This window comes from Daphnia pulex, chromosome 2 (assembly GCF_021134715.1).
Source record: "Daphnia pulex isolate KAP4 chromosome 2, ASM2113471v1".
Lineage (NCBI taxonomy): Eukaryota > Metazoa > Arthropoda > Branchiopoda > Diplostraca > Daphniidae > Daphnia > Daphnia pulex.
In genome coordinates, this window is record NC_060018.1 from 11,495,257 (window position 1) to 11,505,896 (window position 10,640).

The window sequence follows — 10,640 nt, forward strand, 5'->3', positions numbered from 1 at the left end:
GCCAAAAGCCAAGCCCAAAAGCCATCCACCGTTCAATAATACGGCGCTTTTTTTCTTAGAGTGATACGAAGCACGTCGGAAATAAAAAACCTAAGGGTCTTTTCAAATTTATTGCTTACGTTTTTCGGTTTTTATGTACGACATGGAGATTAATATAGTATATATAAAGATTCAATATTATTTGTTTTAAGTGTGGAGCGAGATAGCAAGGCTTGCATCCTTTGCGCTAAGCGTCTGCTTACATAGCGGATCTTGAGGGAAACATACGCGAAGAAAAGGACGGGACCGATATAGGTTACGAACTTAAAAAGGAGAATGCCGATAAGAAAGTGGGCCATAATCTATCCTTTTAAGATTCGAGAGAGGTTTCCTTTCATATTGAGTGGGTTTAACTATCCCTACAATTTCGTAATATGGACGAATTCATTCGATTTTTCCGGATTTCTATCTCGTTTTAACGACAGACAACGACCCGACAAATATTTTTGTACTCAGTTCCTACATTTTACCCCCTTTTACTTTTTCCTCGTTCTTATTTTATCATAACTTTCTAATCCACACATCTTTACCCATTAACCCAAAGCCTTCATTCAGACCTTGGTCTATAAAGGTAGAGGTCTACGCACGCACTGTCGTCTGCTAGTAGTTTTGTCTGCTAATTCTTGAAAATAAATTGGGGCACCCGCTGGAGGCTCTGACTACACGGGTCAGTCATTCCTTTTAATGACAAAGTATAAACGGAGATTTTTCGTTGAAATATTCATTACAAATAAATACAGTAACTACCCGAAGTTGGGAACGCCCGAGCGCGCGCGAGAGAACCTTATGGGGGAATGCGTTTTTTCTCGGTGTTCCCAAAAAATCCAATTTTGGCCGTAGTTATTATAGTTAGCATTAAGCTGAATTTTTTTCAGATTTTTCTTATCAAGGAGAGTGTAGGGTTAAAATGGATCCCTAAGTTTGGGAACACTCTATAGAGCTCCATGCAAAGTAGGGTACTTTGAAGGGGGATAAGTACGAAAGAATTAAGGTAGGAAGACGCGAAAAACTCTGAAATGAAGAGCTTCACAAGCTGAACAACAGTCTTCATTTTCAGATTTTTCGCATCATATTGAACTTCATATTTGGGAATTAAAAACCGAATTAATTTTTTGGTTCGTTCTCCCCCCCCCCATTTCCACCCTCGCCGGGTTGTAGCCCCCTCATAAGCGCGTGATTTCTCTGTTTAACAGAGAAAAAGGTGCGCGGGGTGGAAATGGAAAAAAAGCGTCCGCTCAACTGTCGTTTAGTTGTGCGGCGCTTACATTTTTTCGCTTATTTCAGTGCGACACCTAGTGGTAAAAATTAGTACTTTTTTTATATGTTTGCTACTTTTTCGTTCTAATTTCCAAACGTCAACTTAAAAACAAAATCAAATGTTCTGTCTGTTTTTTTTCTTTCTTTTTAAAAAGTAATAAGTATACCAAAAATAGCATCATACTGTCATACATTCAATAATCAATAGAATAGTGTATAATTGAAATTGTTTGTACTTTTTAATGAACTGTAAATTATTAAGAAATAAAGTTTCAGTTTCACACCAGTTGTTTTTATTTGTCAAGTTAATCAAGAGAAGAGGTAATCATAAGACAAATAGACAAAAGTGAAAAACAATTATGATTAATTTTAAGTGTGTCATTCATTACATCACAATCTCACCAGTCTTTGACAATGTTGTTGTTTACTTTTAAGAACAGTAACATCTCGAAGTGTATGTCAGTCAAATTCAAACGTCTTGGAGAGAAAATCAGACCTCTTTGGCTGAAAAGTCTTTCAACTGATGCCGATGATGGGAGTGTAACATTGTAACGTCTGAAAAAGAATACAAATAATTTTCATTACATTAGTGTCAATTAGAATTAACTAGTATACGACTTACTAATACATTTGTTGGATAATTGGATAGTCTTCTAATTAATCTAAGCTGTCACAAAAATTGAGGTAGTTTTCAATCTCTTCATCAGATCTTTTCTTGGTTATTTTCTTCGAGATAGAAACAAAATAATTCTTTTTCGTTGTTTTTCTGGACTTGGGCCAGAAAAAGACGATGAACTTCCATCACTGATTTCACCTGAGCTGTAAATGAATATATAGTAGATTAATTTATGGCTTCATCTTTTAATTTTAGATGTTCTTACGAAGAAGGCTGTTGCTGGATGCCCTGAAGACGCTTAAATTAACAAGTTAGCAAACTCTTTATTGCACGTTCCATATCTTCTTCTTTTTCTAGCCATGAGAGCTTAAAAATGGGATTGGTTATTGTTGCTAGCCGAAGTTCGTTATCCGAGAACATTTGGTCGAATCTAATAAAAATAAAATCATTATGAAAATCAAACAAATTTTTCATTGTAAAACCCAAAATTTACCTAAAGTGTATGGCATTCAATAGATTCTCTACTAGAATACTACACGTGTGATATTATGATGATTCTTTTTCGGTTAAGGGTACTGCATTACTGGAATATCGTGGGCAAGTGAAGACCAATGTCAAAATTTCTCTTTTTTTTTCTTGACCAAAGTACAAATATTTGGGTTTCGGATTGGTTAAATCTATTGCCACGAAAGCCTTTTCGTGACGCGACAGACTTGACTCACTAATGCCACGAAATCGGAAAATATCGTTTCGTGTCTATTAAGATCACTTTGTCTATTGCCACGAAAGCTTACTAGTCCTCTGTTTTCGTGACGAACTCGTCTGAAATGGCTATTGCCAAGACATTTCGTTGCAATAAACAAACCGTTGACTATTGCCACGAAACAAAATAAAGACAGATAGATGGCGTACAAGAGGCAAAAGTCAAATTAAAATAAACGGCAGATAGATGGCGTACCAAGCAAAAGTCGTAGCCCGAGGCGTAACTAGTATCTAGCAATTTGAAGTCTTACACCAGCGCGGAGTAGCTAGAGCGTCCGCCGACGTCATAGCCCGAGGCGTAGCTAGTATCTAGCAATTTGAAGTCTTACACCCAGCGCGGAGTAGCTAGAGTGTCCGCCGACGTCGTAGCCCGAGGCGTAGCTAGTATCTAGCAATTTGAAGTCTTACACCAGCGCGGAGTAGCTAGAGTGTACAACGTGACATTCACAATATTTACCAAAAATTCTCAGAGTGTGTGTGTTTTGTCGTAGCTATTGAAAAGGAAAAAATAAAAAATAAATTCCATAAGAGAGCGGCACACGGCAGTACAGGTGTCCAGACCGGAAAAGGGCCACCCCCATGCAATTACCAATTAGATAACACACAGTTTGGTGGATGTGTTCGTTTTACGTGTGTTGGCAGCTACGCAGCAACCAAAAAGTTTCTAGTCTCTGGTCGGATTACATTTTTTACGTTGATACTTGATGGTAGTTTTGCCTCAGCATAAAAATTCAAATTTTTTTTATAAAAAATTGCGTAATAGTGTTGCGCTTGTGATTGGAAAGGCGTTTCATTAAAAAAAAAGTTAGGAGGAAAGTGAAAAATAAAAATTCAATTTAGTCAGGCCTTGTTTTTTAAATCTATCGACGCCGTCTTTCTGCTATTCATGTGTCAAGATGGCCAAGAACGATTGGTGGCGAAAGTGGAAATAGCTTACTAGTCTGTGAACTATGCCGTAAGTTTTTGTCGTTTCCTCTCTGTTTTATTCGGGAAATTTCCCTATCGGCTGATGTTAAAATTAAAATAACAGACTTTCGTCTACCCTCACCCTCACTATGTCGTGTGGGAAATTTCAGTCGGTGTCAGTTGGTTATTTTGGGTTGTGTTCCGTGATTACCTCTATCTCACACCCCATCATCAACATTTAATGGCATTGTTTCCTAGCAAAACAGAAAATGTTTACCTTGCACTGTGACAATATTGGATTCTTAATGCTTGTAGAGAAAAGTCACAGTTGAGAAACAGTCGCACTACAACTTCACTGTAAACACTTGCGTGCCAGTTCTCCACCGCTCCTGTGACAGTTAAATTAATCAGCTGAATAACGTGTGGGAAACAGTTGGTTTTTTTTACCCTCTTTTGCAGTAAATTTCAACCTGTCACATTATCTACGAAGCTCATTAGCAATGCATTTTCTTGATTTATAATTGTTGAACCAAATGTTGTTTTGACTAATGATGAATTTCCTCTTGTCTTTCACAGATTCAATCTCACCTGTCGCCCGGTTTGGTAGTGGATAAGCATGTGAGTATAATAACGCATAAATAATAATTAAATAATGTAATAATTGAAAATTTAATTTTCTTTTTTTTTCACACAGGCGAACAGATGCCATGGATCGGACGGGGATTACGAGGAAATTATTATCGAGAGAGTCAGCTCTGGTTTGGGATTCATCATCTCGGGTGGACCTGACAAGCAGCACATCTGCGAAGATCAAGCCATCATTCTGACGAAGATCATCACGGGCGGTGCGGCTGCTATCGTCGAACGAATGAAGATCAACGACGTCATCTTGAAAGTGAACGATGTGTTGGTGGTGAACGTTACCTATTCAGCTGCAGTCGAAGCGCTCAAAAGGGCAGGAAACATCGTCCGTTTGGTGAGTAACCTAGAAACCTTCCATTTTCGTTTAATTTTTAGTAACCTTTCTCTTTTTGGTTGTCTACAGAGCGTAAGTAGACGCAGACAGCCACGATCTCCTCGCAGAGTCGAAATTGTGTAAGGGCAACAAAGGAATGATTTTCACCATCACGTGCGTATCGGGAAATAAACATATTACCGGCGATAATGTAATTTACATTACCGGCGATAATGTGAATGGCGGAGATGCTAAAATTGACGGGCGAATAGCTTTCAGCGAAAAATTGATTCTCGTCAGGAATTTACACGTACGTAACGTAAAAATAACAAACAAAAACAGTGTTGATACCAAAAAAAAATTTGTCTACAGTTGTTGACGGAGAAAAATCTAGAGATAGTTTCGCACGAGGACGCCTTTTCGGCGCTAAAGTAAACATTGGGTGTTGCATTGGGTGTTGCATTGGGACATTTTCCATTGGGCTGCAATTTTGTTTCAGACCTCGTCACACTTGGAGCAGAATTTGTCCAACGTGTAGTACCATTTTAAAAATGATTGTTTAAAACTTAAAATTGTTCCATTTCCAAGGGAGAAGATTGAGGGACAAGCAAAAAAAAAATTAAAGATATTTTTATTGCTCACATCTTAAGAAATTAATGCAAACTGTTAATTGTTATAATACTGTCTTTCAGACACTCATGCTCAGAAATATACGCAACACAATCTTCGTATCTTTCTTCTCGGAAGAGACGATTTATAATTCCAGCATGAATATTACCGTGAGGAAAGGCCAGTTTGTTGCTACCAATCAATCTAAGATTTTTTCTGATGTGATAATTTTCAACGTACTCAGTAATTGCATCTGCGTCGCCTTTCGTACTGGGCAGCTTGTGACAAGGCTTCAATCCGCTAAATTTATTTTCACGGTCCACGGAGCACTGGTAGAAATAGTCTTCCAATCCGGTACCATTAATACCAACATGTCTAAATATAAATCAGAATATTAGTATTTCTTCACGTATTCAATTTTAAAAAAAACATACCCCAATCTCGTGCGAAAAAAATCCCAACGGTCCAAACTCAAACGTTCCAAAATTGGAACTTGATTTCCAAATACGATTACTTTATTTGATATTGGGATTTTCATTGAACCTTGATATTTTCCGCTAACAACAAATCTATTTTTGAGCTGCTCTAATAATTCGTACAGTTCATTCATTTGTTTGATTCCACTTGAGGTGAAGGCGTTGCACGAGCAATCAAAAACGAATCCTGCCGCAAACGGATTGAGCATTGAGCACAAGTTGTGTGTGCTTCCAGGAAACAAAATCTGGTAGTTTTTCTTCATCATCAAATAATGGCCAAGTCTCGTCATCCCCGTATTTCCATCGTAATCAAAGACCCATAAAATTTTGCGGTCACACTGTTGTCACACTGTCACAATCTCTTGACGACCATTTTCTGCCACGGACGTAGTGTCAGGTCAAATTCCTCCTTTGCGTTTTCAACAAGGGCATACGTCATAACAGATTGATATTTATCTCGATTGAGCATGAAGTGGACATTTCCAGTAAAATCAGGAGGGGAACTATCCAAGCGGACCTTCTTGTAGATGGCAGCGAACATTTTTTCTTCCGGTGGTTCAGAACGGATACTACTAGAGTCAGGCAAAACAACACGAAGAGAAACTCCTTTCTGTTCAATAACATCAGATGAGTAAAAACGACAACCTGTAGCTATGACTACACCAGCAAATAAAGGACTCAACCTTAAGAAAAAAGAACACGTTTCCTTTTTGTCTACTTCCATATACAAGCAAACGTTACTCCTAGCTAAATAAGTTACTGCTGGAATAGTTGATAACATACGAAATGCTGCGATGGTATTACACCCTCTTCCCCTTTGAAATCGCATTGAAATTGACGTGATTGAACAGCATTTCGCTGTGTTCCTCCCACACCTACAATTTCTTGCGACGAATCTTGTAAAATGACTATTCTCAATGAAGAATCAAACTATACTAACAAAAAAAATATATATTCCCATGAACCAATAAATAAACGTTTTCCTACAATAGAATTTCGTCACTTATTAATTCAAAGGAAAAAAAGAGTAACGATCCTTTCTTGGAAAAAAATATCTTGCGAAAAAAATTTTTCTTGCAACGGAAATCGATCTTCTATAAAAAATGGTAGAATAATTCGCTATCGGTAAATAAACTGGACTAAAAACTTGACTCATTTTCTAAAAAAAACATTCATTAACTTTTAAGGTAATAACAACTAAAAGAAAAATGTTTAAGTTCGAAAATATATTTCGAGATTTTTTCATATGATGAGAATCAGAGAATTTCTGCTGAAAAATAACACAATAAGTGCAGTAAGTGGAAAATGACGACATAGCATAGGGCGTTGGAAAAGATATAATTATAAAGAAATAGATTCATTCATATTGATTATTAGAAGCAATGCAATTAGGTAGAAAAATATTGGGAATTTAGAAAAACTTAAGATGAAAAACATAATAAAAGGGCCGGGAAAGTGTTTGCTATACAATTATATTTATTGTGGAATCTGATTATAAAGTTAAATTGTTTTTAAATGAGTAAACGAAATTGACGGAACAAACGTTTATAAAAAAAATTTATCATTAGTTTGTTTGAAAAACGACACTGGGAGAGAAACCATTTGAATTTCTTTATTGATAAAGATTTAAAAGGGGAATACATGATGGTTGGGATCATTCATGATTTTTTAATACTTCATATTCAAAAATTAAAACAATAATCCAATTTTAACTTGAAAGAATTTCAACATGGCAATCTTCACAAAGAACAGCCAAAAGAATAGTATCTTTAGTGATAAGCTTAACACCACAAATTTTGATAAGACAATCACGTGGGACTGGCTGACATCCGTTGCAACTGAATAAATGATCAACAATTTCTGGATGACCAAAGATCAATACCTGATATGAAAAACAAAAATTAAAAATTAAAAAATAACAAAGAAAATAAAAAACTAACATTATCCTCGTGAAAACCAGGATGCTTTACTAAGATAGAGCCATCTTCGTTCACGGCAGAAATTAAACCAAACAAATCTAAGGAAAGTGAATAGAAAGAAAATGAAAGCAAACAAAGGTTGCGAACTATATATTTAAAAAAAATATTAGCTTACCAAAAATTTCTCCAATTTCAACATAACGGGACTTTAAAGATAAGATGAAATAAAAATTGTAACCAAGATAAGGGTAATCAAAAAGAACATCGCCATCAGTTACTGAAACGGGAACACACTATAAGAAATTTTAAGGAGTTATGAGAAATTGATTTTTTGAACAAATATTAACGTAACTTACTCGAGTGAGACTGCTAAACAATAACTGAATATTTGATTTACAAGGAAAATTAAGTTGGTCTCGGTAGCCTAAAGTGGAAAATCCAGAGATACGATAAATGGAATTTATCTAAAAAATTAAACATTAGATGGATGATATCAGTTAGAATAAAATAATTTAAAAAAAAGATTATACCTCAAGATTATCGTGAACAAATTGAAAATATTTGTGGCAAATAGCAGTGGATGCAAATGTGACACCATTAACATCAACAAAAATGAATTTTTTAAGTTCAACTCTGGAAGGAAGCCACACTTGAGCATACGATGATACAAAACGTCCAACCAAATTTATTCTTAAAGAAAAAAAGTATTTAGAATTTTTAAAAAAGGTGTACAATAATAATAATTATATATATTTAGGGCTACTCATTGTCTCCCATGTCGATGACGTCACAATCCAAAGGAAGTAAACGAGATAATTATCGTTCAACACACTTGCGAACAGTTTTGTGCTCCATATTAACGGAAAATTAAAATCACACAGACAGACAGACAACCAAACAAATTGAGAAGAAGTGAAACACTGAATAAAGAAAACTAAAACAGAAATAAAGCATTGCACTAGAAACGTCCTTTATTTCCAAAAAATGAAGAAAGGTAGCCTAATGACTTTAAGGAAAGCACAGTTGAAAAAAGAAAAGGAAGGGAAATAAGGAGAATTATGATTATGGGGGGGGTGGAATTCTAGGAAAGAATTAGGGCGATGAAATTAATTGGAAAAAGGTGATGAAGCAGAAATAAACATAACACCTCATTATCTTTTCTAAGAAAGGAAACACCAAAAATTTATTTGGTCTGATTTGGAAAGTACAAAAACGTAGGAAAAAAATGGCATAAAAAGGAAAAGGCAGGACTTATTGTGTAAAGAGAAGATCATTTACGTTTACGGCAAGTCTTGCAAAAAAATATTTTGGAAATTGAAACTCGCATGACTTAGGCCTATTGAGTAAAAGATCATTTACGGCAAGTCTTGCAAAAATAATTCTCGGAATTTGGAACTCGACTCAACTTTTCACAATCCATATGATACCATTGGAGACAAGAATCACAACCAACAGAAGATTTGTTTTTTTCAATATTTCTCTTGCATAAACTACAAGGAAAGATTGCATTGCTTGATTTTTTCAATGATTGCATTGCTGACACTGTCGGGTATGCTAATGATTTCTTCTTCTTTAATCTTCCTTCCAAAATCTATAATAAGAGATACCTTCTCAAAACCAATAATCCAAGACAAAAACACTGAAAAAACGTAATGAGAAAAAATTACATTAGAAAAAAATACATAAAACTAACTAATAGAAACAAAAAATATTACTTTATTTTTTTCTGTAGTATTTTTGGCCAAAAAAGATTTCGGAGCTTTAGTGTAGGCAGCAAAATGTCTCGCCTTTGATGTGCGAGGACGACCAGCATAGCGCTTTTGGTAAGGCAACGGCAACTGTTTCAACGTACTCGGAACACAATTTTTTTATTGGGAGGAGAGGTTACAGATGTCGATGCGGAATCATCTAATGACTTCTTTTTCAAAGCTTTACCCTTCCGACTAACAGTCGATGATTTAGATGTAGAGGGAGTTAATTGTTCTGTGACATCATCAGATACGTCGACAGATGCGCCATTACTCATATCTTGAAATTTAAATAAAAGAAACATAAAATTAACAACAAAATGAAAATGATGATGAAGGGTGTGAAAAACACGTACCGAACGAAACAACATGACAATTCTTTGCTCCAGAAAGCATTTTATTCATGAGGTTCATTTGACCCTGGAATGCTGGAAGTGGAAGGTCTTGAACGGCATTGCACCATTCCTTTGATAACTTATTGGCGGCATTCCACATATATTCTCTAGTTACGACTTTTCCGTGTCGCTGTTTAACAAAAACAGATATAGGTGAAACCGTATTGCCATCCTTAGGAACCTAAAATAAAATAATAATAAAAAAACATAAATAAATATTGAAAAATTCAGATAAAAACTAATTAGATACCTCAAACGATTCTTCATTTGATGAACATTGGTTCCTGCACGCATCATAGCAATTAGAAGAAAGAGTCAAATTTTCTTCAACACATATGAATAGCAAATGACGACACGGAAGGCGATAGTTAGCAAAAAACGTGCAAGAACAACGTGACAAGTCACGAGAAATGCAATAATTACTCGTTCCAGAAGTAATCTGGAATGATGAATCTGTCTAAATCAAAAACAAAAATATTCGTAACATTATGTGTAAGGTAAAAATTAATGAAAAATAAAACAATTACTTCAATGATGCTGTATCCAGTTTTAGACAATTTCATCTGTTGGTTTACCAACTCAAACGCATACCGAGTAACTTTTTGAGAAAAATCTTTCAGGATAGAAGGAATGGATTGTGTAGGAAATTTGACACTCGCTTCAACTTCCTTCCTGTCTCTATCAATCATACGTAGACAAATTGTCCAAAATGATTTGGAGAAGTTCAGGGAATCTTAAAGATCAATGACCAGTAACAGGGTGTAACTAAAATGCGCGTGCGCGCCTGCGCTTTGCGCGGCTACTAATATGCGCGGAATTTTTCTTGCGCGTAAAAAACTAAAATGCGCGTCAAAATTTTCCGGAATTTTGCGCGCGACCACACTAAAATGCGCGCAGGACGAAGGGAAAATGCGCGTAAAAACACTAAAATGCGCGCATGGCATGGGGGAAATGCACG

The 10,640-nt window shown here is 35.8% G+C and overlaps 1 protein-coding gene and 2 long non-coding RNA genes across 4 annotated transcripts; 1 reads left to right on the forward strand and 2 right to left on the reverse strand.

Moving 5' to 3' along the window:
* Window positions 1–1,566: 1,566 nt before the first annotated feature.
* On the reverse strand, window positions 1,567–2,995 carry LOC124202243. 2 transcript variants are annotated; one of them, XR_006878021.1, is made up of 5 exons: window positions 2,871–2,995; window positions 2,406–2,783; window positions 2,178–2,342; window positions 1,919–2,115; window positions 1,581–1,851 (listed from the first exon to the last, which is right to left on the reverse strand). It is a non-coding gene; the product is annotated as an uncharacterized LOC124202243 (long non-coding RNA). The 2 variants fall into 2 exon arrangements; XR_006878020.1 differs by lacking the exon at window positions 2,871–2,995 and having other exon boundaries at window positions 1,567–1,851; window positions 2,406–2,864.
* Window positions 2,996–3,054: 59 nt separating this feature from the next.
* On the forward strand, window positions 3,055–5,220 carry LOC124202252. The gene is made up of 4 exons (XR_006878024.1): window positions 3,055–3,629; window positions 4,157–4,198; window positions 4,275–4,556; window positions 4,626–5,220. It is a non-coding gene; the product is annotated as an uncharacterized LOC124202252 (long non-coding RNA).
* A 3,470-nt stretch (window positions 5,221–8,690) lies between these two features.
* On the reverse strand, window positions 8,691–10,434 carry LOC124205568. The gene is made up of 5 exons (XM_046603017.1): window positions 10,210–10,434; window positions 9,933–10,139; window positions 9,644–9,863; window positions 9,255–9,567; window positions 8,691–9,178 (listed from the first exon to the last, which is right to left on the reverse strand). Exons 1-4 carry the CDS (start codon window positions 10,369–10,371, stop codon window positions 9,383–9,385), a joined length of 774 nt encoding a protein of 257 aa, XP_046458973.1. The 5' UTR covers window positions 10,372–10,434; the 3' UTR covers window positions 8,691–9,178; window positions 9,255–9,382.
* Window positions 10,435–10,640: the final 206 nt, after the last annotated feature.